This window comes from Anser anser, assembly GCF_964211835.1.
Source record: "Anser anser genome assembly, chromosome: 1".
NCBI lineage: Eukaryota > Metazoa > Chordata > Aves > Anseriformes > Anatidae > Anser > Anser anser.
In genome coordinates this window covers 74,067,211-74,094,860 of record NC_139720.1, presented here as the reverse complement: position 1 = coordinate 74,094,860, position 27,650 = coordinate 74,067,211, and the positions used below count along the sequence as shown (strand labels likewise).

The 27,650-nt window shown below is 39.8% G+C and overlaps 1 protein-coding gene across 20 annotated transcripts in view; it reads left to right on the top strand.

Annotated features, from left to right (window-relative positions):
- ARHGAP8 (Rho GTPase activating protein 8) overlaps positions 1-27,186 on the top strand; it is an 84,474-nt gene extending 57,288 nt beyond the window's left edge. For 19 of the 20 annotated variants that reach the window (XM_083821083.1, XM_083821092.1, XM_083821091.1 and 16 more), the window contains 5 exons: positions 377-450; positions 14,437-14,514; positions 15,211-15,339; positions 19,734-19,837; positions 25,819-27,186. In XM_083821083.1, coding sequence (XP_083677209.1) covers positions 377-450; positions 14,437-14,514; positions 15,211-15,339; positions 19,734-19,837; positions 25,819-26,016 — 583 coding nt within the window. In that variant the 3' untranslated portion in view covers positions 26,017-27,186. The remainder of the gene's footprint in view (positions 1-376; positions 451-14,436; positions 14,515-15,210; positions 15,340-19,733; positions 19,838-25,818) is intronic. The other variant, XM_083821084.1, reaches the window with a different exon arrangement.
- The last annotated feature ends 464 nt before the right edge of the window (positions 27,187-27,650 follow it).

Sequence of the window (27,650 nt, the reverse complement as noted above, 5' to 3'; positions counted from 1 at the left end):
AAGTGGGGGCAGAGTTAGCCTGGAACACCGTTCTGCCACTCTGTCCTTGACTCTGTTTCAGCACAGCAAAGAGCACTTCTATCTACGAATCACCATTGTGGTCATACATCCTTTCTAGCAGGAAAAAAATAATTAGGAATGGCTTTTTGACTGAAACTCCAAGTTGTCTCTTTCAGTGGCTCATTCAACACTTCTTGCAATTGTGGAGGACTCTTGTATTTGGTGCAGGCACCAAGGTGTTGGCTCCTTAATTTGTGGAAGCAAATGTATGCTTTCAGTCCAAGTTTTCCTGAGGCTGCTCTGTCTTGTTTTTAACTTTTCTTTTAATACTGTGTAAAGACCATTACTTCTTTTTTTTTTTTTCTCTTTCTAACAGTATCAAGGACAAAAGTAAGGGTGAACTAATCCCCCCAGTAATGAAGGAAACCGTATCCTACCTAAAAAGAAAAGGTGAGTTTTGTGTTAAAGGGGGGATATGTTTTTCAGAACAATGTCAGTAGCATGAAACTATAGCACTCAGTGCCAGATTCACCAAAGTTAATATCTGCAGCCTAAAATTGAAGGTTGTGTTTAAATCCTGAAAACTTGAGTGGCAATTGGGCACTGCCTCGAGATCTTTAATTGATAGGAAGTAGATTATTGTCCTGCTATGGAAAAAAAACAACCAAACCAAACAAAACAACAACAACAACAAACTTCTTGCTCTCAGTATTAGATTAGGGAATAGCAAGTGAGAAAAGATGTCTTGAAATCCACATCATGAACCCATATCATATTGTGGATTTTAATTAGAACTTACTTTTAAAATCAATGAGTAGTTCTGTATTTACAGAACCAGTGGGCATAAAAACTCATTGAAGATAATGCATTTTGCAGGAGTAAACCTGAAGTCTTCCCTTCACAAAATATTTTTAATGGCAGTTACATACCCTTTGACGGGAGTTCACATCTATAGCTGCAGTATGTGGGGATACACATTACAACGGCCCTTATTTAAAATGGGAATGTCCAAATCTGAGCTCCCAAATCACCTTCATGTAATAGAGTGAAGAAGGGCCACTTTGAAATGTTGGCTTTACCAGCTGGGCTCCTCAGTGCATACCTGAGCAATGTGAAGTACTATCGGTAGGGCAAGAGGACTCTTCTCCTGACATAGGGATGGAGTAGCATACAGGGAGAAAGATACAAGGCTGAAGTTGTGAAATTCCTTTTCTTTTCTCTGTATAATACAATTGCACATTTTGATCCCTGATTTTGAAAGCCATGACAGTACCATTTCCATAGCCCTTCGTGTTCCAAGGCCTCAGAGGTTCACAAGTGTTCACTAAATTTTACAGTATCAAATCTATAGGCTAAGTACATTTATCTTACAGTTGGCAGAACAGAAACAAAGCATAACACAGTTATGTGACTTGCACAGCATTGCAAATTGGAAAAACTGGGAATGATCCCACAACCTCTGAAAGAAGGCAGTGATTTTTTAATAAGTGTGTTGATAGAAGCAAGTGAAGAAGATCAGAATGTGTTTGGCTCCATTATTTTATTTTATTTTTTTTTAATGGAAACATCACCGGCCTTTAATATGCTATTAATTTTGGTCAATGTTTGAACAAATTTTAAGGATTAGCGTGATTTTTTTTAAGGCTAAAAACAGGGTCATATCTCTATATTGCTGTTAAATATGACAGTTTTATCTGAGATTTTTCTTATTTAAAGAACTATTTGTATTGACAGCACACAATAAAGAGAATAAAATATAAATTATTTGATTTAAATTTAAATTTATTTAAAGTTATTTCCTCTGTAGAGAGGCTTACCCCAAACCTACATCCCCCAATATTCCCAATTCTTAACTGCATTATTGAGCTGCTGTTCTGAACAAGGTAAATTTTCCTTTCAGTATTCAAGTATGTGCATCATTGATTTCTGTTCATTTTAACTGTTGCCACTAGGGTTTGTTTTGAGTTACGAGTTTATTCGAATCCTGAGTGAGAAATTTCAAACATTTTTAAAACCTGCACTGAATAGGCTTCACATTTGTGAAAACAAAGAGGGGATGTCAAGAAAAATGCTTCTCAGCTGTATTGCTGATTCTCATGAGAAATCCTAGCTTCATTTAAATCAGTGCAAGATCATGCCCTCATTGCTAGCTAAGCTCCTGCATAGTTTAGTTTATTCTATAGAAAATAAGAATATTCAGTAACTGCCTTTTTTTTGCTGTTTAGGTTTCATACCCTGAGTGACGCTTAATGATGTGTGTAGGAGACTGAGAGAGAGATCCACTGCAGTGGATACCTGCTTTCAGTTCACAAGCGGAGCATAGCATTTATAGGCCTGCTTGTGTACAGAACAGCTGGCTCCTTGCCTCTTGAAATTGCTGATTTATCTTCAAAATACCTGCAGCAGCCAAAGGCCAAGTATTGGAGTGGGGCCAGTCCTGCTATTAAAGGTATCTACTGATCTGCAGCACATGAAGGGCCCCTAATAGACTTTATTGAAGGCCTCTTGGTCCTAATTCAGAACCTCCACTCAAGCTCATAAAACTGTTTGGATGTGCTGCTCCAAGACATGTTAAAGATGAAAACTTTGCAGGTGTAGCTTGTTTCGAATGTATTATGGTTGGATACAGAAAATGTAAATAGTTCACTACTAAGGATGTTGAAGGCAAGTGACTGGCAGCTTGAGACAATCTCTGTAATTATAATTTTAAGTGGATAATTAGAGCTTGTGTAGTGTATCACTGCATGCCCCATCTGCAGATGAAAGCCAGACTTTTTCACGTTTTAAATTGTTATGAAACAATCATCCTTACATATATTTAGCTTATCTTAATAGGCAAATACCTCTTCCTCACTAATCCACAGGAGTCAGGAGAGCTAAAACAAGGATGAATGTGCACTAATATGATTACTTCTCATAGCTGTTATTATTAAGAAATTGAGTGAAAAATCAGTCACTAAAATTGTCAGTTGATTTAAACTTCTGGCTGCATGGAGGAGGTGTTGTTTGCTCGTCTGGCACTTCCTTGGACCTATTTAAAGATTATAAAGAAATCTTTAAGAAATTTAGAGGGTTTATTGCTGTCATTGTATTTTGGTGACCAGTGTTTCACTAGCAATTTGTTGTACTGATCAGACTCAAAAGCTCCCCCATGACCTGTTTTTCTTGTTACTTTGTCTCATCACCGCTGCACCAATCTCAGACCCTTCCCTCTCACCAGTCATTGGATCCAGATCAGGTGCCCTCAGTTTTCTGAAAACACAGCATATAAAACCTTGCCCCCCTCCCTCAAAAATAACAACAACAAAACAAAGAAAAAAACAACCCACAAGTTTCAGTTTTCATGGTTGAAAAAAAAAAAAGGGTTGTCTCAACCTTGTCATTGCAGAATTTCTCCTAGATTAATGTTTGTTATTCTGAAAGCAGTAATCATCCATTTTCTCCAAACTTTATCTTTTTTTGGCTAAAAGTTCATCTGTTCAGTGCAGTATCAGCACAATTTGTTAAGGATAGTCTCTGAGGAATTGTGATGACACTTCTGAACAAAAGCCCTCCTGCTTTGTGCATCTGTGCAAGTCAGTGGCATGGTAATGCTGACCACAGATCTGTAGCCCAGACAATGCACTTGCTGGCCAGACTATCACATTTTTCCTCAGCTCTCTGTCCTTCTGGGTCCCCAAGAAGGCAGGGCACAAACTCTGCCAACATTGATATCTTCCAACCGAGCACAGGTTTGTTCAGAGCTGACATATTCCCTATCATAAAGAGATCTCCTCAAACCAGATTTCTAAGTTAGAGAGATGGCGTGTCAGGTAGAGCATTTTCTGACATTCTCAGCCAGCTGATGCTTGAAAGCCAAGTACCTGCCATGCCAAGGCTGTTAAGCAGTAGGTGATAGACATGCATTTTTTTGCACTTGATTATAAGTGTGCAGGTATCTGTTGTACCTGCTGTCTGCTCTGATTTTAACTCTTTATCTAAATCTGGAATGTCTCAATTCTGCCATTAGCTTCAGCGAGTGTCGGTCCCAGTGCTGACAGCCCTCGAGGCTGACTGGCAACGTTCTTTGTACTCCAGATGCAGTTCTGAGTGTGGCGAAAACTTCAGTTCATCTTCCAGAAGTGACAAAAAGTCACTGTCACTACCTTTTCCACTTGATTTTTGGCATAGTATCTATCCTCACAGAATTAGCAGGGGGAAGTTTTGTTGTTGTTGTTGTTTTACACTAGGTGCAGTATTTCCGCTCTTTCTTCCCATTACTACATCTTCCCATCTATGTACCTGAAATCAGTTTCTGAAACTTAGATCACAGAAGCTTCTCAGACACCATTGTTTGCAAGTGAGCCACAACTCCCGTTCTTTTACCACATTACTGAGTGGACTCTGAAGGCAGCAACTACATCCTTGTCCCCAGCAGCCAAATTAACAGTGAGTGCAGGTTTCTTCCTCATATATTTATCCAAAAGGATATTTAGATAGCTGTCTCTGAGCAAGATGACTGAACGGATCCATAGTAAGTCACCCAGTACTGTAACAGCTTAACAGAGACTAAAGAATCTACCATAAACATATGTACCTCTGTTTGTATCATGTAAATGAGATCTGTTACTGCCTGATGCCTCAGTTGCTGTTATAATAAACACAATGAACTACGTTTCTTAATTTCTGTAATAAAGTTCAGGTTATTTTTTTAACAAAGGAAGAGAAAATAGGCATTTCACTACTTCCATTCATTCTAGCTTGACTTGAGGGTGAAAATGGTTTTGATGTTTTTATTACTGAATTTTAAAAATGCATCATTTCAGTTCTTGCTAACCTTCATAGGGAAGAATTGGTTTCTCAAAACAATTTCTGAGTATCTGAGAAGATCATCATCTCATAAAGACTAAGTCTTAGAGTTCATCTTCTGGACCAAAATAGAGAAGTTCTCTTAATTTCAAAAGTGAAAGTATCAGCCTGAAGCTAGCTGATGATTTAGTCAAGCCAAAGAGAAAGGATAGGTTTAACACAGCGTATGAGCTAGAAGTCTTGGCCCAGTCCCACAGCTACAACATCATCGGCATAAGCGAAACCTGGTGGGATGAGTCCTGTGGCTGATGTGTTGCAATAGATGGTTACAGGCTCTTCAAGAGGGACAGGCAGGGTAGGCGGGGTGGCGATGTATGTGAAGCATGGGCTGGACTGTGCGGAACTTCAAGTTGGCAATGGCAAAGTTGAGAGCCTCTGGGTAAAGATTAAGGGACGAACAAATAAAGAGGATGTTGTTGTGGGAGTCTATTACAGACCACCTGGCCAGGACGACAACGCCGATGAATTATTCTTTGCAGAACTAAGAGATGCCTCAAGATCAACTCCCCTTGTCCTTATGGGGGATTTCAACTTGCCAGACGTCAACTGGGATCACCACACGGCTGACATGAGCAAGTCCAGGAGGTTCATAAAGCACCTAGATGATAACTTCTTGGTGCAGGTGCTAAGAGAGCCAACTAGGAAAGGTGCCCTCCTAGATCTGTTGCTGGAGAACAGAGAGGGTCTTGTGGGAGACGTGGCAATTGGCGGCCGTCTCGGTCATAGTGACCATGAAGTGGTTGAGTTTAGAATTTATGGTGATAGAAGGAAAACTGTCACCAAAACTTCAGCCCTGGATATGGGGAAAGCAGACTTCAGGCTGCTCAGGGAACTAGTCAGCAAGGTCCCCTGGGAAACTGCTTTTGAAGGCACTGGTGTCCATCAGTGCTGGTCAACCTTTAAGCACTGCCTCCTAAAAGCACAAGATCAGGCAATTCCAAAATATTGGAAGTCAGGCAGGCGGGGCAGAAGACCGGCCTGGCTGACCAGGGATCTTCTACTGGAGCTTGGGCAAAAAAAGAAAGTGTACGGCTGCTGGAAAGAGGGTCAGGCGACGAGGAAGGAATACAGGGATGCTGTTTGTGTTTGTAGGGAGAAAATTCGTGTGGCCAAAGCCCAACTAGAGTTGAAGCTGGCCATGTCTGTGGGAGACAATAAAAAAGTTTTTTTTTAGATACGTGAACAGAAAAAGGAGAACCAAAGAAAACATAGGTCCGCTACTTGATGGGGAAGGTCTCCCCACAGACAATGACATAGGCAAAGCAAAGACATTTAATGCCTTCTTCGCCTCTGTCTTCAACCCTGATGATGGGCTTCGGGACCCAGGGTACCCTGAGCTGGAGGACCATGACGGTGGGAATGACAAACTCCCAACCGACCCTGAACGTGTGCTGCGGGATTTGCTGCTCCACCTGGATCCATACAAGTCCATGGGTCCGGATGGGATTCATCCCAAGGTGCTTAAAGAGCTGGCTGGCGTCATCGCAGGACCTCTCTCAATTATTTTTCAACGATCTTGGGAATCTGGAGAGGTCCCATTGGACTGGAAGCTGGCAAATGTTGTGCCAATTTTCAAGAAGGGTAAGAAAGAAGACCCTAGCAATTACAGGCCTGTCAGTCTCACGTCAGTGCCTGGTAAAATTATGGAGAGGATGATCCTTGAAGTTACTGAAGCGCACCTGGGGGACAGTGCAGTTATTGGTCCCAGCCAACATGGGTTCATGAGGGGTAGGTCCTGTTTAACAAATTTGATTTCCTTTTATGATAAGATCACCCATCTAGTCGATCAAGGGAAACCAGCTGATGTGATCTTTTTTGGACTTCAGCAAAGCTTTTGACACAGTTTCCCATAAGATCCTACTGGACAAAATGTCCAGCATACAGTTAAACAAAAACATCATGCGATGGGTGAGCAATTGGCTGACGGGCAGGGCTCAAAGGGTTGTGGTAAATGGGGCCACATCAGGCTGGCAGATGGTCACTAGTGGGGTCCCTCAAGGCTCCATTTTAGGGCCAGTCCTCTTCAATGTTTTTATAAATGATTTGGATGTAGGACTAGAAGGAGTTTTGAGCAAATTTGCTGATGACACTAAACTTGGAGGAGTTGTGGACTCTGTTGAGGGTGGAAAGGCCTTGCAGAGAGATCTGGACAGATTGGAGAGCTGGGCAATCACCAACCACATGAAGTTTAACAAGAGCAAGTGCCAGGTCCTGCACCTGGGACAGGGCAACCCTGGCTATATGTACAGACTGGGCGACCAGATGCTGGAGAGCAGCCCCACAGAGAGGGATCTGGGGGTTGTGGTTGACAGCAAGTTGAATATGAGCCAGCAGTGTGCCCTGGCAGCCAGGAGAGCCAGCCGTATCCTGGGGTGCATCAAGCACGGCATTGCTAGTCGGTTGAGGGAAGGGATTGTCCTGCTCTACTCTGCGCTGGTGCGGCCTCACCTTGAGTACTGTGTGCAGTTCTGGGCACCACAGTACAAAAAGGACATTGAACTGTTGGAGAGTGTCCAGAGGAGGGCTATGAAGATGGTGAAGGGCCTAGAGGGGAAGACATATGAGGAGCGGCTGAGGTCACTAGGCCTGTTCAGCCTGGAGAAGAGGAGGCTGAGGGGAGACCTCATTGTGGTCTACAACTTCCTCACAAGGGGGAGTGGAGGGGCAGGTGACCTATTCTCCATTATCACCAGTGACAGGACCTGCGGGAATGGTGTTAAGCTGAGGCAGGGGAAGTTTAGGCTGGACATCAGGAGGGGGTTCTTCACAGAGAGGGTGGTTGCACACTGGAACAGGTTCCCCAGTGAAGTAGTCACTGCACCAAGCCTGGCTGAATTTAAGAAGAGATTGGACTGTGCACTTAGTCACATGGTCTAAACTTTTGGGCAGACCTGTGCCGTGCCAGGAGTTGGACTTGATGATCCTTATGGGTCCCTTCCAACTCGGGATATTCTATGATTCTGTATTTGTGAATAGATCTTCATAGACACCAGCAAGCCAGAGAATGTTTTTTTTTTTCTTAGTTCAGCCTCAAAACGTCAACCTGTTCATCTGTCTAGTTTATAAATGCAAGGCTTGACTTGCACTAAATAAGATTTTTGTGTACTACCTTATGTCTACCATGCCATGAGAAATTACCTTGCTTAATTAAGTATTCACTCTTTTGTCAGAACAATTCATAAGTGTTTCTAACTTGGTGTCATTCCTTTGGTGGTAATGATCTTGATGCTTTGCTCACAGGCCCTTTGCTCAAAAAATCCCAGCTTAAGCCACAGGGTAGTAATTTTTTCTCTGGTTAATATGTCCCCACATGTCCTCAGCAACCTATTCTGTGCTGAAGTGAGATTGCAAATGGGAGCTGTCACTTCTAACAAACTGTTTTGATAACCAGAGATGTAAGTAATGCCACGGTACGGAGGATGCACCTTTGTGTGTCCATAATGCTCAGGGATGTGCAAGTAGCTGCAAGTGCTGCTCACTGCGACCTGGCAGGACAGAGGCGGACCTGATGGCTTCAGAACTGTCCAGCCTTGCTGGTGGTTTTATCCACTGAAGGATTTAGGATTCAGACATGCACTTCTGCCTTTAAACTTCAGATGTCACAATAGTTCCCTTTCATGTCTTTTGCTTATGTATCTGTTTTTTTTTTGTTTTGTTTTGTTTTTTCATAGAAATCAATTTACATACTGGATGTAAGGTATCAAGAGAAAAGCTGGGTGGAATGTGGCTTGTGGTTTTGGTGTTTGTTTAGAGCAGTATTAATACAATTCACTATGCTCTCAGTTTTTAAAGTATAACCCACAGTTTGAGTGTACTAACTGATAAACACTAAAAATAAAGCTGCATGGCAAAACCAATACTCTGTTTGTAAGCAGACCAACTTCTGGAAGTCAGAAACCAGCTTTTAAGGGAATTTTTATTTGATTAGGAAATCAAAGGAAACAGCTACAAAAATAATGCAGAAAACTTGGGAGAGCTGATTACTAAAGAGACCGTTTGAGATCAGCAGCAGCTCAGAAGTGATGGAACAGACCAATAAATTCACAGCGTAATAAATGTTATATGGTATGATTATAGTGACAACTAAAGCTGTCCTTTGTCTGTTCAATAGCCAAAGCAGTGGTAAACAGCGATTAATCTTTCCTTCCCATCACTTTCATGAAGCACAACAAATCTTGCTGATGGAAGAATTTTGGGTTCCATTTTTTAATGTGAATGAATGCATCCTGATGGTGATAGTCAGAATGGGTAGAGATGGATGGTTATGCATTCAGAGTACATATGGAGTGCTGCAGCTTAATGACTTTGCCTCCTGGCCTCCACTTCTTGTGATGACTCAAATATCTTTTAAAAATGCAACAGTGGGAAAGCTTGACATTGGCCATATAAACATTTCTAAGTTCTTGTTTTCATGAGAATGTTTTTACCTAGGGTTCATGGGGACAAGATAAACCTCAGGACTGGTTCACGTGTCATCAAATAAAAATGAACCTTGTAATAAGCAGTTTGTGTTTTAGATGCTCAGGCATTGTAAATAAATTATGTTCAGGGGTACCAAGTGCAAACAGAGAATATTCATTCAAAAATCCAAAGGCTAGATTGTGCATTTCAAAGCTGCAAGGACACAAATACACTTTGGGTTCTAGGGAAGATGCACTGTTCTAAATTCTTGTTGCCACTGCTCAGCTTTTCTGTAGGGCTGAAACTGTGCCTTCTCTTTCCCTCTGTCCTTGATTTTCTATGGACCTTCTTGCTGTGCAAATCATCTTTGCAAACTGCAGACACCATGCTCACTTGTTCTGTATTCATTGCACAGAGTACAAGGGAAAGGAAGGCAGTGCAAAATTCATACTGTATTCTAGCCTTAAAAAAAAATATCTCAAATTTATCCTAAGTATAAACATTTTAATTGGTACCACTTTGAACAATTAAGATATTACTCGAAATATGATATGAACTCATCAGTCTTCATGGTAGAAATAAATCAGTTCGGATTTTTAAAAGGGAATCTTGTTAGAATTAGGTAATCTGCAAGAAGATGCCTGAATCAGTTGTATTAGGATGAAAACTGGTTCCAAATCGGAATGGACACTTCCTGAGACTTGGCAGGACCAGCAGTAAAAAGAAGCATTTCCAAACTCAATTTGGGACAGAAGGAATTCAGATGCTCACTCTTTGCTATTTCTCTTATGAAAGCAGACAAATTAACAAAGGTTTTTGATGCCAGCAACCCTCAAATCAAGGATGATTGAAAGAAAAAGAATGTAATTTTCTCATCTCTCTTTCTTTGACAAGTTTTCAGCAATGTGACAGCATGTGTTGCTTTAATTTATCTTTATGTGTTTTGATTTTCTGTGTCTTTCCTTTGGGACAACTGATCAGGGAGGCAGAAGGGGGTTAAGTATTTTTAGCAATGATTTATTAATTCGCAGTGTGACACAATTGTGTCATTGCAGTGTAAAATTTTGTCTACTATGGTAAAACACATCTTATTTCAGTGTGGAATGAAGTGTCTGTCTGTTTTCATTTATGATTACTGACATTTAAATAATTACTCAGTTAAATTCTCAATCTCAGAATCACTCTTCACTGGATACAGATGGCTTTTTCTCTGGTCATATCACTATGGTTTTCTGTATAGTATTTAATATTTAAAATAAACTAGCTCTCTTTGGTCCAGAGAGCTTAGGGCACGGTAACAAAATTCCACTGATCTCTGTATCTATCCATGTATCTATCCATCTATTTTTCTGTCTTTTCGTGTGTGTGTAAGGAGCAGGGAGCAGTTTGTGCTTACTTATCTCAACAGAGGATCTGCAGTGTTAATAGGATAGCTGAGTGACATGCAGCTGTGTGTTAATCAGTACTGGAAAGCACAAGACTAGCTGCTAATGCCAGTCAGTGCCTAGTAGTGGTCTGGTGAGCACCGTTAGTCTAATTTTTGTATTCTCTATGGACTGGGTTACCCATGCCTATAATGGCAAAATAGTTCAACTTGTACACCTATATATATATATATTTATATTTTTTTTCTGTTTAAAGAGATAGCTGACATAAATCGTGCTGTAAACAGAACTTGATTGGAGAACACCGCTAACAAAAAATTGAATAGGCTACATCAAAATATATTCTTGAAAGGATAAAAACAAATATTTTGAGGTGCAATGACCAGGATTGTCTTCAGCCAATTTTTTTCCTCATCTCGTAACTCTGGTAGCTCTGACATGTATTTTGTCTCCAAAACCAAAGTGATTAATTTCACTTTAGTGGGGACACCTAGTGCTAAATGTTGCTTAATTATGGTAGTTCCAAGACCTCTTTTTTTTTATTTTCCCCTCTAGTGACTGAAAGGGAAGAGCCAGGCTTGGCAAATGTATTTCCTGGTTGTGTGTAAGGCTGTGTATTTACCCTTCCCAGTGGAATAACCAACAAGAGGCATCAGGTCCCTGTTCCGTTTCCTGTCCCTTATTATGAGACTCCAGTTGGGGGCATATGCTAATGTTGTTCGGGCTATGTGACATGGCAAATTCCATGTAGCACCATCATTCTAATGTTTTAGGTAGCTTTCCCTTACTCTCATTATGCCAGGCCCGTCTGAAACACAGAAAGCACTGAGAGCAAATACTAAGCCTGCAGACTTCTTAATAAAGTATCCCACTCAGTTCATATGTATCACAGAAGTCAGAAAAATGTGTAACAGAAGGTCTGTTTTTGTGCCCAGGCTCATCATTTTCCACATTCAATAGCATAACTGCTGCTGACTCATATCTGTTTACCAGTGGGCTGAAGTTATGACCCATGCTTTGTTTAAAAATCCCTGTAGTATATTATTTTCTGTTCTGAGCATTTTTAATGAAAAAAAAAGGCACAGCTATTATGCAGTTGCTGTTCTTTTACTTTAGAAAGAGTTTATCTTTTTCTTTATTCCTAAGAATTGTTGCATTAATCTGCATTTAATTAGTCATGTCATTTGACTAATTTCTACATGTGGCTGTCCACAAATGTAAGGAATGGAGATACATGCATTGGTATTTGGCTTGTTGCCACTAGTGATCAAAGAAATTACTGTATATTTATTCAGTTTCAGCTGTCCAGGAAAATTAATTCTAGAAGTAACACAGTTTTCACCCATATTCCCCATTTCTGCAGATGAGGAGGAAAGATGCTTTTTCCCCCTTAAGACGTCCAAACAACATATCCAGAAAGAGCTTAGTGTTATGTGCCATTACAGTAACACTGATGGGGTGCAGGGCCAGACCAGTACAGCTGCTGTCTGCACTACAGATTAATGTCTTTAATTAGACTCTTGAAGGCACAGCCAATAAAGGAATAAACATGTTAAAAATGGATATTTATTATACTGTAGTTTATACAGTGAGATTCACATCAGATTAAAGCATTAACTATTCAGGCAATTCCTGCAAACCAAATTGTAAGCATTTATGATGTCCATCTTCTGAAATGTGTTTCTATGGAAAACCTCTAGCCCACTGACAGCCAGCTTAAAATTCTACAAATTTTAAGAAAATTATTGCATTTGTTGTTTGCTGAGGGCAATGCCTCGACAAGCCAGCTGTTCAGAGCTGCATTTCCAAAGCCATGCCTTTAGACAGGTTCCACTATAAATTTAAAGCAACAGTTTTACTACAGTGATGTCATTTGCAGTAACTTTATCCAATTGAAACATGATCTGGTTGGGAATAAACAAGCCTTCCAATAGATCGTAATTACTGTCTATTGGGTTCCTTTAGTAAACACACACATGTTCTTCTCAGATAGTATAGTCTGAGATTTCATATTCCTTCCAGATTTGAAGGGATAGTATAGTCTGAGATTTCATACTCCTTCCAGATTTGAAGGCATGAGCTAAAGTTTTAATATTTAACCTAGGACTTAAAAAGAGAGCATAAGTGTTCAGAAAAACAAAACAAACAAAAAAAAAAGAAAAATAAGGGGCCATATTCAGCTAAACTCCGTCTAAGCCTCTAAATCTTGTGAGTGGGGAACTTTTAAGTAGAGCTTGGGTTTCTTTGCAAAAGCCTCTGAGACTTGTCTCCGGAAACTTACTTCAATATTATGTTATCGATTCTTTTAGTATACTGTTTTAAATTCATATGACCAATACTAAATGGTGTTCTGTAAGGAATGGGTTGATTAGGGAATATTGTATTTATTAGTTTTTCAAGTATAAAATGTTCTCTTGCATGTGACCTGGGTGAATTTGCAAGAATGGCAGTATCTTTCATTAGTGTATGACTCAATATTTTTAGAACACCATAACAGTTCTTGACCATTCAAATAGATATGCACATACTTCAATTGAGATACACAAGCATTGCTTTCAGCCTGGCTACTTAGCTTCTGCAAGATTATAAAGAAAATAAAAGTTCAATCATCTGTTGTCACACATTCATGTAAAGAAAACACACAGCAACCCCTTCAAGTCAGTGGGTAGTCTGCCACCCTTCTCAAAATGCCTGCAATTTTATGTTTTGTCAGACTAGGATAGTCTAATATTTTGCATAGCTGTGATTCCAGTAGGTATCTCAAATTTAGACTATGTGTGAGCCAAATTGCATTACCTGCTGGGTGGAAGGAACAGCACAAACCAGAGAGGGAAAAAGAGAGGGAAACAAAGATTTTACCAAACTCGAAAGCAGGAAGTAATGCAAGTCTCAAAAAAAAAGTAACACTTCTTGTCCAAATCCCGTTTTGCATAATAATTCAGATAAATAACTTACCTTAAAAGCTGTTGTCCGTAGATCCTACTTAGATACTACTTAGATCCTTGATTGTATGAAGTTTTTTCTCTGTAGCTGAAAACGGATTTCAGTTAGTCAAAGTCATGAAACCAAATTAGATAGCTACCCTTCCTGAAATTTATGATACTTATTTCAGCAGTGCCTCAAGACTAGAATCAGGTATTTCAAAATACCATGGGCAGGCAGAGTCTTAAATCCAACTGACTTCCAGAGAGAGGTGGAAAGAGCAGTGGTCTGCACAAAACTGTCTTGAAGCTGGGGAGGCTAATGTCCCTCCAGTGATAAGATATAGGCTCCTCCATCCAAAGATGCTATAAAAAATTCCCCAGCCTAAAGGATCTTGTCTCTCCCACTGACAGAAGAGGGAGCTTAGGGAATCTTTGCAAATACTCTCTTTAGCTTGCTAAAGGCTTTAAGGCATTTAAAAGTAGAATAGCAGATTACAGGCATAGTTTGGGGGCTCAGTTTGCAGATACACTCAGTGAGGGTGAGGTCATAAGCAGCCTGGTGAATGTAAATATGCAGCTTCTTGTCACTAGGCACAATTGAAAGCTACATTTAAAGAAAAAATATAGTTGGTACGACACGCTAAAACACTCAAGGAAAGGTGGTAGTATTTCTGTGAGACACATTAAAGAAAGTGATCTAAGCACTGCTACAACATTGTTTGATTCTATATTCTCTTCTGAAGGACTTTATTACCACCTTGAGTGTATCAAGTGGATTTGTTCCCAAACCTTCTCCCTTTGTTCTATCTTCAACTGAACCTATGTGGAAAAACAAGAGAGTGATGGCTTTTACAGATGGGACATTAACTGTTTTTCAGGACTACAAGTAGAGGGCCTCTTCAGAAGGTCAGCCAGTGTCCAGACTATCAAAGATGTTCAGAAACTCTACAATCAGGGTAAGCTGCCATAACCACTGCCACAGATTAATAATAGTGTGAGGGCTTATTGATCTTGTTTCTGTTGGTGAAGCAGAGATGCTAGTTTTTTTATAATAAGTTAATCATGAAGTCATTTGTAAACTATCATAATAAAAGCACTAGTACAGAAGCTTGAAAAATAGCAATAGGCACTGAAAGCTTGCTGAACACAGAGTCGTCAATTGACGTCAGACCAAAGCTTCAGAAAACCGCAGCAGCTAGTGAGTGATGAGGTTTGAGTCAAAAATGGTCTCTTTTATCATAAACACCCATATTACCTCTGTGCAGTTTGAGTTACCAGAGTTAGTTAAAAATGCCAAGTACAGTGTCTTTGTGTCATTTTGCCTCTGGTGTTTTTCCCTGGCTATGGCACCGAAATGTAATTTTACCTAGTAATTTATGAAATACATTGAAGTCATTTTGAAAGTCATTGACGTCCCTGTGAAGTAATTTTATGAAATGCCTTAATGGGGAGGATCTCTTACAGCAAGATGAATAAAACTCCATGAAAAATATTAAAAGAAAATGCTAGGAGTTGCCAGAAGCTGGAAAGCCGGGAGGTTTTCTCTTCTAATTGTGGTGTGAAACAGGTTTTAATTGGTAGTTTATAGTTTAAAGAATAAGTAAAACATATGATTGAACACCTTTTTCTTTTTTTTTCTTTCTTTCTTTTAGGCAAGTCTGTGAATTTCGATGACTATCATGATATCCATATTCCTGCTGTTATCCTAAAGACTTTCCTTAGGGAACTCCCTCAGCCGTTACTAACCTTTGAATGTTATGATCCTATCCTTGGAATCACCAGTGAGTATTAACTCAGTTTTAGAAAAATTCATACAGCAATTTGAACCGGACCCGGCTAATTCTTAATCACTGTTGTTTGCTAACCATGACGTAGTTGTGGGTACGTAATACTATTAGTGCTTTCACTGCAGCCATTAATGGGCAACCTCATAATCTGTACCAGCACAAGGTGGGATTCCACCCAGAAAAGGACAGTGGTGTAATTACCTTGTCAGAAGTTTCAAACATGGGAATCAGAAGCTCTGCTGCTTTGTTGAGTATCATGGGCCGCTCAGAAGGCTGACAGGTAGCTCCTTACTGGGACATATGAGGGACAAATTTCTCTAACACCACTACTGTTCTTTTTGGAGTTTGGCTTAACCTTCAATACAAAAGTACAAACACATTATATTGTTAGATAATGTTTTGTAGACATTAGAGACTCTGCTATAAGTATGGTAAATAGGCTGTTAATCATCTTTATCATTTTTCTTGTATTCCCTGTATTTGCATTTCCTGATACCAGCGTCCACTCTCAATCTTTTTCACTGTTTGTGCATACAGAGAACTCTAAGAACAACTAGTCCTGTGACTAGCAGAGCTAATGAAGCATGTTTTCCTGTGGATTTGCATCACAAACATGAGCTTTCTTTTGTCTCCTCTAATGCCTAGTGAGAATTGATATCACACTGTAGCATGTTTTCAAAGCAGGGACACCTTTAGGGTCCATCTTCTTTACCCGGTTGCCTAATTCCACAAAATGTGTAGGCATATAGTACATTGACATTGATCTACACCTCTATCAAATCTGATCTAATAGTGCCAACAGTTTAAATGTTGGTGGGGACCAGAAGATGGATGGCAGATAGCACAACACCAGAAGTCCAGTCTCTGCAGAAAAGCAGCCTGAAAAATCAGTACTTTAGACACTGTTCTCCCCCTTTTTTTTTTCAATGCGTCCTCCCTACTGGCAGTCTGGGAGAATAAAAATCTGCTTTTACACACACAAAAATGTTTCCATTTTGGAATCCCTTTGGAATTCCTTTTCTTACAGCCTTTTGGGACAACAGCAACTGTGAACCTTGCAGTAAATTGGAAAGTCCTTTTCCCAAATTGTAGAATCATAGAAAATGATCATAGAAAAAAAAATAGGGGGTCATTTGTATGCTTATTTTATTTTTTGTTACAGTTTTTCTTGGGTGAGGAGAGGGACAGGAACATTTTTTTTATTGGAACTGTTCGTCTGGGTAACTGTTGTGGTTTAACCCGGCAGGCAGCTAAGCACCACACAGCTGTTCGCTCACCTTCCCCCCTCTCTCTCTAGGATGGGGGAGAGAATTAGAAAGAGCTGAAGGCCTGTGGGGTTGAGATATAGACAGTTTATTAGGACAGAAAAGAAAGGAAAATAATAACAATAATGATAATAGTACTACTACTAATAATGTGTACAAACAAGTGATGCACCATGCAATTGCTCACCACCTGCTGACCAATGCCCAGCCTATCCCTGAGCAGCCGGTCCCCCCACCCTGGCCAGCCACCCATATTAATTATTCAGCATGATGTCAGATGGTATGGAATACCCCTTTGGCCAGTTTGGGTCAGCTGTCCTGGTTCTGTCCCCTCCCAGTTTCTGCTGCACCCCCAGCCTGCCCGCTGGCAGGACAGAGCGAGAAGCTGAAAAGTCCTTGGCTTAGTGTAAGCACTGCTCTGCAACAATTAAAACATCAGCGTGTTATCAACATTATTCTCATCCTAAATCCCAAACACAGCACCATACCTGCTACTAGGAGGAAAATTAACTCTATCCTAGCTGATACCAGGACAGTAACATATTAGGGAACCAAGGATCTAAAACCATGAGAATAGAAGGCATTAATTATCTAAAGATTTGATACCACATAAATATATGAATTACAGAACTTGTGTGGCCACTTGTGTGGCCTTTGTCAGGGACTGAAAGTTTATAATGTTAGCAAGGCAACCCCCTAATAACAGAGGTTGAAATCTGAGATTTATTACCCTCTTCTTGTTCAGGCTGGTGTTTTGCCATTGCGGCTCTTGTCAATTTAGCAGAGAACCAGTAGGGCTTCCAGTGACAAGTCACAAGAACACATTTTTCCAACACCTGTTTTTTGAGGAAATTAGATCTTAATGGAGTAGAGTTTCCAACAGAGTCTGGTAACATACCTCTGGTAACCACTGGATGTTGCTGTTGCAAAGTGAAGGTTATCTTCGTTATCATGTCCATTGCTGTTGGGGTAGCTCAATAAAAGAATTAGGGCTGGGCATAAATCTCAATTGCAGCATGTTGGTAAAGTGTAGTGAAGACTCCTTCTGAGGTTTCTATGTTTTGCTACTATTCAAATAACAGTACAGAAAGTTTAGTGTACCTAGATACACTTTGTTCTATATAAAATTCTTATACTGTGCCCATCACTAGCATCTGCATGTATTATTTAATATCACTAACACTATTGATGTATTTCCATTAAAAAATAATCAAGTTAGTCATGTTCAGAATCCTTTGAAGTTCAGTACTGTTTTTTATTTGCAAGACTAAAATCAAGGATTCATCCATCTACACAATAAATATCTCAGGGTGTTAAGAGAAGTAAGTCTATTCACAAGGCAATTGTAAAAATGAAGGAAGTAAGGATAGTCATTCAGCCCAGAGTAAAGAATAGGGGAATTTCAATTTGGTAAATGTTATTTTTTACTGAATTAGTCGGCTGACATTCTGGGCATGATGTTACTCTGTGCTAGAGCTAAGTGAAAAAAAAGAACAAATCTGAAGAGTCTGAGAGCAATGCATTGTCCTAGGAATACTGAGGTTTTTTTTTCATGGCAAAGCATCTGTGAAGGTCTCAATGTTATTTTTGTTTATTGGTGTTTTAAATTTTGACAGCGTATGTTGAAAGATGGAGTTTAAGAGAATTTCTCCTTGAGCTTTTTTGTTATGCAGTGTGATGTCCACTATCTTTTCTTGATGCTATGATGATATCCTACTTTTTAAAGATGTTAAGCCTGAGAGCCAAGCTGGACTGCAGCAAAGGCATATTCTCTGTGAATACAGTGCAGAAGAGAGCTTTGAAGAGGTGCGATCATAGACAGCTGTCTTGGGATGATTTGAAAATTCTCATTCTGGCTTCTGGAAAACACCAGAGCAGTGTGTGATGTATCTAGTACATCTCTTAACCTGCAAACCCAGAAAAACACTATGCCTACTTTACAATACTTCGAAATAATAGTGAAGCTTTTTTCTTTAGTGTCTCATCTGAAACATTTTTTACAAGATTTATTGACAGGAGCTGAGAAATAAATAAGCCAAGTGACTGGCAAAAAAGAATATAGAAACTTGAAGCTTGAAATTTTCAAAGAACTTCTTGTTTGGTCATGAAAACTGCTAAAGTTCCTTTGCCTGGTGTTGCTATACTTCCTGAATTATTTACTCTGCAGAAGGCTGGCAAGAAAATTCTTGTGACTCAGATTTTTGTGTCTTACAGGAACTGATAGCTTTGCAGTAGTAAAAATATCAACACAGCTCACCATGGTATAGCTTCATGTATTTAAATCAGAGCTGAAGGGAACATTCAACATGCTGGAATTTTGTGCATGCATAGATTCTTCTGTGCATCTCTAGCAATGTCAGGGAGAGAAAGAAAAATGGAACAAATGGAGAAAAAACATCAGCACAAATCAGTTGGTTAGGTCAGGCATGATTGTAACAGTCAGACCTCTCTCCAAACTGATGTTAAACTTCCAGTACTAAGATAATTACAATATTACAGGGAAAAAAAAAAGTCACTTGGAATAGCATTCAAAATGCATTCTAATGTTAGCATAATTCTTACCCAGACTGTCTAAGTGACTTTGGGGTCTAGTTGCAGATTTGCCTGTCTGTAGAAATGAGTTAATGAACCTGCTTAAGCTTATCTCTACGAAGTTCTTACCCATTCAAGTGGCTGCCTCATAAATCCTTGTCCAAGACAGAAAAGTTTCCTGCAGAATCACAAAAGTGTTTGAAGTTAGTAGAGTGCCAAAAGAGCACTTTGAGCAGCAAGAATAAAATCAAGGCATGAAAGGTAGACATCTGGATTCAATGCATGGGGAGATAATGGGATTCAAAACAAGACCTTGGAAAGTATTTTCTAGCAAATTATTTTGGCTATTTCACTGAATGGAGAAAATACTCTGGACGTTAGTCTTAGCCAGATAAATACTGAATATGATAGGCTTATACAAAGAGATAGCCCAAACTGTTACAATGGTGGTGGAGGTTAATAGGGCTGATTTTTGTGGTCAGTTTTACAGATGAATAGCCGAAGTAATTCCAGATGATATAAATAAGGTGTTAGTTCTTGGTAATATTTTGATGTTTTTGAGTTAAATTAAGACTGACTTTGATATTGCAGGTGTGGAGAGCAGTTTACGAGTAACCAGATGTAAACAGATCATTCATGGACTTCCTGAACATAATTATGTTGTTCTGAAGTATCTGATATGCTTTCTCCATATGGTGAGTATAAGCAAAATTTCCAAAAGTAGTGCCAATCTTTAGTGCCACTTCTAACAAAAGCCAGTGCTAAACAACAGTCTCAGACGTACCTTGACCATAATATTCTTTAGATGTAAGAAAATCTACTGTGTAAATGAAACTCTGCCTGCACTGAAATATTTAAAAGTCCTCTGTCCTCCACTTCCCATTCACAAATATATGTTTTACTCTTTTTTTCCCCCTAATTTGGAGTGAAAAAGATTGACAATGGTGAGTGTGTAATTTTTGGTGCCAGAATAAAACTACATAAAATCACTTTTTTTTTTTTCCAAAGCGTAAGTTTTGGGCAAATAAAACACTACATTTGTGTCATTTTAGTAAATGGTAAAAATATTGATGAGCTTTGGAACAACAATCAGCAAAATATTTTGTATATTATCTTTAAAATAACATTTTCCTGTGTAAAATAGCCTCTAATTCTGTAATTTGAATTTACTGCGGTGAATTTACTACAATGTTGAACAAAAGCTTTGGTCATGCCATTTTGCAAGGACGGTTGGTATACTTCTGAATAAACTAAATCAGTTGTCTTTTGTCTTACTTTACAATTTGCTGATTATTTTTAACCTGTTTTTGGAAACCCCACAAGTGTGAGGGTTTGGGGAACTTCCAGTACATGCCATTCTACAGTCATCCTGGTGACATCCTTTTGCTGCCAGTTTATGTGCAGGAAAAGACAGTAAGGAGAGTGTTAGTTTCCCTCCCTTCTGCCTTATCCAGTGCATTACCTTTTCTAGATTGTATTTTTCAAACCCAAGTGCCTAATATTGAGGATCATAGTTTAGCTGACAACTAAATGAAGTGACCCAGCCTTCAGAAGTCTGAAGAGCCCACTGAACTAATGACAGATATGGAACGATGCTGATTTTTACCACTGGAGGAATTAGCCCTCTGTAACTGTAACTATTCTTGGGCTATGATCATGCTTACCATATTCTAGCTTGTAGCATATTTCATAAGCAGGTACATTTAATCCCATATTACCTCAAAACACTATAGAAAAGCAAGATTAAAGGAAAGACATTGATATGACCCTTGCTCAGACAGTGCTTTCAAGGTTTCTGTAATACCCACATGCTTGTTTACTGTTGCTTAGCTGAACTCTAATGCTATTAAGGAACTCCTCATGTTATTAGCTATTCTTTAAGCAACTGATATCTCTCCTCAGCATTACGAATCATGTAAGTGACTTTGTTCCAGTAATAGATGCACCATCTCAACGCACTTCCTAAGAGCTGAGCACTTGAGGTGTTAATGAGGTGTGCAAAAGTACTATATAGTGTTTTCTGTAATTGGGCAACAGAACATAGCGTTATTTTTGAGTGTGTCTTGTTATGTAAAGCACAGCGTCAAGTTGATACTAGTGCTCAGCTCTGCAATTTTTGCTGATCCATAGCTTTTCGTCCTTAATGTCCTGGGGAATATTTGCATGTGGAAAGGTCAAGGGAATGTGAAACAATCTAGGAGCTAGAGATTTTTATTCATTGCAGATTGGTGTGCTGTGCAAACTGACACAATTCAAACTTAGACCTCTCTACCAATAATCCTAGTTCTTACCTGCAAGCATCAACCTTCTTACATGTAAGAGGCAATTTAATTCTTCCATGAGCTCAGCCTTGAGAAGTGCAAGAGGCACTTGTGCTAATTTCATGAAGTGGGATGCATTGTAATCACTAGATACAGGTTTTGAATACTTTAAGTACAGGCTGATACAGGCTTGCGGAAGAAGAAGAAGATCTCCATTTTCTCTGCAGTCTCAGTCCCCTTACTTAATGAAACAGCTCCTTCTAGTCCAAGAGTGCTACAGCAAGACATTACAACTCCTACAGAAGTAAAAGACTTGCATTTCAAAAATAGGTCCAAATTCCTTAACCTTAGACTGGCAGGGATTTTGCCAGTAAGGAGCCCAGCATACTGTTAAAGATCCACACTGTCCATCTCCACTTTGCAGTGTAGGTGGCCTCTAGCGAGGGATTTGCAGGCCCCCCTTGGATTCACAGAGAACTGAGGTCTGTAGACAACCAGGAACAAGTGGCAAAACAGCAAATACAGCCCCTGTCTCTATACTTAAACACCTTCCCACTCTGCTGCATCTTTCTGTCCCTTTAATCGTCGCTGATGCAGGGAAAGGGTGGCTGACTTGCCTAAGGGAGCTACTGCAAAAACCTGCCAAATTCAAAATGTCTACCTGGACCAAATGGAAAAAATAGATAAGATTTTGTGTCACATGAGCTATACTTCAGATCTGAAACCGAAGCAACAAACCTAAAGCAAAGTAAAAGCTGGCAAAAAAAAATATTCAAAACTCTGAATTGCTCTGAATTGATGTTTTATCTCAATCACTTGTCCAATTTAAAAGTGTAATTATCACCAGGAAGGCTTGGAGGTGGCTGGGGCTATGGGGCACGTTGGGAAGGATTAGATGACTAAGCCTCGTGGAGCAGATACAAGCAGTTGGCACCTCTGCATGGTTAGCAGAGAGTAAGGGATAGAAATTTGCATTTCCAGTCAGTTTGTGGGAGTGTTTTAATATTTAGTAATTTTCATCTGGAAGTGTCTTGTCAACTTCCCTTAAGCATTGTGAGTACAAAGTCAAAAAGACGGTGATGTCCTTATATTTGTAAAATGTGATGGTAATTGGTTGTTTCTACCTTCTACCATTACACTGTTGAAGTTCATTATGCAGAATAGTGGCAGAGTGGTGTCACTCCTGCATTATCCATCAGGGTGCTGGGATGCATGTTTGTGGAGTCCAAAAATTGTTACAGCTTTGCTGGGGGAAACTGGGTATGTAATCTGGAGTGGTGGAGATGTATATTTTGTATTTGTTGATGTGGCACTAAATCTTCAGTGTTTACTTCCAGTGATGAGTTTAGCAATTTGCAAGTTTTATTTGAAGGTAAAGAAAAAGATTTCTAGAGGCCTTTCTTTCAATATAAGTTGTCACTACATTATGATTTTTTATATGTGTTCCAGTCAAAGAAGGAAAAACCCAACAAGCTGGAGTTGTGTAGTTCTTTCTTGTTACACTTTTTTGTGATGTTCAGATGATTCCTTCAAAGATAAAATCTAGGTCTTTGGAGAATTGTCTTTTATTATCTTGTCAAATTGGCAGAGCAAGTCTATTCTCACTTAAAACAGGTAATGGTTAGTACCTTCATGATGGAATCAAAGAAAGAGTCTAGGGGGGTTAGTCCAAATGCTAAAGATGCCATTTGTATGGCCAAATTCTTGTATTCTTCTTGTAAGAAGCAAAATCCCCTCAGGGAGGGATAAAGCCATTACCACTGGTATGACAGGGCTTCCTTGCTTGCAGCTTTTGATGAGCCAGCAAAGATTATTGTGGAGAAAGAGTAGGATTCAGCTGCACACTTTTTCTGGGATCTGCTGAGGAAGGCATTGCTGCGCACTGCGGAATGAGAACAAGGTAGAATGAGTGCAGTGTCTCCCTTGAATTCCTGAGCGTCTGCCTAATTGATGACTCACAGGCAAGGCTTAACGTAGCTCTGCCTCAGATATAATCACTGGTTCATTTTATGTGAAGAATTTTCTCTCTCAGGAGAGAGGCTGTGTCATGGGTATTTTTGTTGATTGTTTCAACATTGACTGCCTCCTTGAAATGTTCATGAAGTGGTAACAGGAAAGAAGAGGTGGATTCATCTCAGAGTTAGAAACGTTCTTTGAGACAGTGGACCTGAAAATGAAAAAAATATTAAGAATTATTATAAACCAGCTCTACCAGCAAGTTGCAGTGTTGTTGCTTTGGGCTGAAGCATTAGCCTTTGAGGAGATGGCTAGTTTGATCTGGATGTGTGTCAACAAGCGTTCAGAGACAGAACCTGTACACCTTGCAGGTGAGAGTATGTCAGGAGTACCCTCAAAAACCATGGGAGAGGCACCTGCAACAGGTTTGGCTCCTTCCACCCTCCACGGCCCTCGAGTAGTATACCATGTGCTTTTGTGCCATCACAATGTATCTGCCCCATATATGCTTAAAGTACCCTCCTTAGGGTATGCGGCACATGATTTTCAATTCATGCTGCAAAAAAACACCAACGTGATGGGCTGCAGCAGAGCTCTCACATTATTTTAGAGACTTCCAAGTGAAAGAAACACCAAAAAATGATTTGTTCTCACTCAGCACATTACTCAGTGTGGATGTAGCCAGTGTGGGTCTCTTGACCTGAGAGCCAGAACACCAGTCCCTAACCTTGCTGCATTTACCTGAATCCAAAGGCAAGCTTCACTGTCCATCTACCATCAGGGTTATACCTAGGTCTGTGCCACATTGTTAGCAGGGTAATCGTCATTGTCCTGATTGTTTTCCCTCATCGGTTACTTTGGTGGTAGCTTGCTGCATTGCTATATGTGATTCATACTCTAGAGAGAATGATGTGTGTTTTGCGTAAGGTCATGAAGCAGGCATCGTTGTTGACTTTTTAGTCTTGCGTTGTGAACTCAATCTTTTGAAAAGGTAGTTATGGCACCAGTATGTTCTTATTAACAGCCCTTCCTTTATCCAGCCCTGCTTCATGACCTTAAAAAAAATTGGACCCTTTAATACTGGCAACATCATAGTATCTCTAATGGCCTAGGAGGGTAAAGGAAAGACTGGAAGGAAAAATTGTACCTCTTTTTGGAAAAAGTTAATATGGCTAGGGAGAAAATGCTAAGCTTTTGGCACGTGTGCTTCTTCATGTCTCCCAAGGAAAACACTCATCCTGCACGTGTGTCTAAAGGACTTTATATCCCCTGATGGCTGAGCAAGAAGGCTTCTCTCTAGGTAGAGCACTGAGGAGAGTGGGACCATGCAAAGAGGCAGACGGGAACAAAACCTTCATTACTGGGTAGAGGGCAACTGGACTTTATGCATATACTAAGAAGTGCTCACATGATTATAGTGTTTCTTAGATTTTTCCTTTACTGCCATCAGACTTTTCACAATACTACTGAGCTGCCTTTTCAGGAGGCCCTATGGCAAAGGCAGAAATTGAGAGGTACTGAGAAGCAGAATTTTTGTTTTCCTCTTCTACTTGAAACTCTAGCACACAGGATTATTTAGCCAATTCTTCCCCATTCTACTCCAAGGCGACAACTTCAAAGCAGCCTGCATGTCACAGTATGTGACTGTATGGTCTTCCCATGACAGATTACTGCTCATCAGCAACTACAGCCATCAGCCCGGAAAGAACTGGCTGAATTACCTATGTCAGGAAGAACTGACTTTCAACTTGCTGGCTCTTTACAATAGCAGGGAACCTGTCAGATAGGACATCCAGACCTTATTGGGCTTTGGATACCAGACACGCAATGCAGGAGGGCAGAATATACACAAATTCCTTGCCAACATCATACAGGGAAGAATTATTTCTGCTACCCGGTTTGGGGTTCACATCTATAGACATATGTAGGACACATCATCCAGGTACGGAACAGATTTCAGTGCTGTATGTCTCACCTACAGCCCATTTTCACCTCGATAGCTTTAGAGGAATTGGATGAATGTGGAGGTACTTGGAAGTGAAGTGGAAGAAAAAAGTTCTTTTAAACCCTTGCAAACAACTTCAGAACTTTGGAGGTTTATTCTGTAAAGGATGTAGCACAAGCAGATGGAATAGCTGTTTCTGCTGTCCTTCTCTGCCCTCCAGCAGAGATAACAACAGATTCCATATAGAAGACTCAACACAATTATTTTTCCTAGCATAAGGAAACAGTTCAGTCTTTTCGCTTGAGTTGCTGAAATCTTTTCTTGTGGGACACAGACCCCAGTAGTCCCCTGACTCTCAGCTACATGGTCAGTCCTGAGGCTATTAAGAAGCTACTGACGTACCTGTGGTCAGGGTCTATGCCCATCATTGGCTCATCCTCAGTATGGGGGAGTCTCATCTCCCAGTCATGGGGCATGCATCTGCACATACCTATTTATGTTTATATCTTTTCAGGTTTCGCAGGAGAGCATATATAACAGAATGACAGCATCCAGCCTGGCCTGCGTCTTTGGCTTGAATTTGATCTGGCCGTCTAAAGGAACAGCCTCGCTGAGTGCTCTGGTACCTCTGAATCTCTTCACTGAACTACTGATAGATTTCTACATGAATATATTCAACTCCCGAACAGTGCCTGGTGAGATCTTACCTTAATGCTCCCAGAAAGGGAAATGAGGTTAGGCTGCCTAAGGAAAATGTCTCCGTGCCTCAACTGGCAGGAGCTTTATATTCAGTTCCCTCTCCTATAAAAAAAATACTTTCAGTATAAAGCTTCTATAACCTTCCAGGTACCAAAGACATTGAGAGAAGCACACTGCCCCATGTGTTCCTCTCAAATGGGAGAATATGAACATTCAAGGACCTACAGGTCAAAGTGAATCCCCTTATTAAACTTGAGTAGTTGACAAAAACTGATATGTTAAAAAAAAATCGTGACAGTAGGTGACACTCTGTCATTTGTTTAGGGATCTGAAGACCTTACTATGTGACATTATTTTCTGGGGCCATGCAGAGCTAAGTTCTGGACCACACCTGACTATACAGCTTTTTTGTTGTTACTACTATTACGTGAATACGAGTTTGTTAGAAATTTCTCTAAGTTAATAAAGATGGAATCAATTTTTAAGATATTAAAATGTCTAGACCTATTTTTCCCTATATTTAAGTGTCTTGTTTTACACAGAAAGGTGTGTGCAGTTGTGGCACGTCAGGCTTGCTGCTGCCATGGAGAATGAAGTATTTCCTGGATAATATGAGCTGTGCAGACAGCTAGCTAGTTATGCTTGCAGGTTTCTAACATATGCAGTTAATCACTGTACCTACACATGCAAAATGTGTGGAGGGTCCTTTTTATTACAAGTTTAAATGAAGAACAATAATCTTACATTTTTGCTCTTGGTACTTGTAACCTTTATCAGTGGAACATTAGTGAGTGCATAATAGATAATATAGAATAGCTTTGAGAAAAGTACTCCTTATGTTTGGGCTGCATGCCTTTGCAGTTTAAGTTGATGGAAATTTGTTCTTCAAATTGATTTCTCTAAAAAGCAATAACAGCAACAAGTTGGATAATGTACCTAATGCCATTATTATACATTTTAAGTCTGTTATTAGACTCAATGTGAATAATTAGCCAACATAAAGGGAGATTTTTCAGTGTTTCCTTTCTAACTATGACATTGATATTGCTTGTATTTGATGAACTCTAAACCACTACTCTTTCATTGTTTAACACTGATTAGTGTGGGTTGGTGTAATGAAATTATTGGTGTAATGAAATTTTGCTTGCAAAGCAAAATAAAATTAACCAATGGTTAAAAAAAAGGTAAGCAGTATTTGCCCTAATGTTCACATCTTCCTGCTTCTACAGAACTACAGAAAGGGAGGGACTTCAATAGAACTACTTGTCTCTGGAGGACTATTTAGACATCCCCTCCTCTGCAAAAAAAAGCCACTTTTTATCCTGAAGGTTCTAGCTAGTTGATGGTTTGTACTTCTTGCCTTCCTCTCAGCAGTTATGAATTGCCTCCCTATGTAATGGGTTTAACAAAATCTTATTGCAGTGGGTAAGGATGGTTTGTTCTTTTCAGCAGTTTAGGGAAATAACCAAGCATACTGAGGGCTGTGTCATGCTGGATGTGCCAGGCCTTCATTTGCCCAGTAGGTGTCACCTGTGGCATTAGACAATGATTAAAATTTGAAAAATACAGAGGCTTTAGAGCAAAATACGTTAGGACCAACTTTCCACATCATAGTCGTGTGTTTTCAGTAGTTCGTCAAGTGTCTTA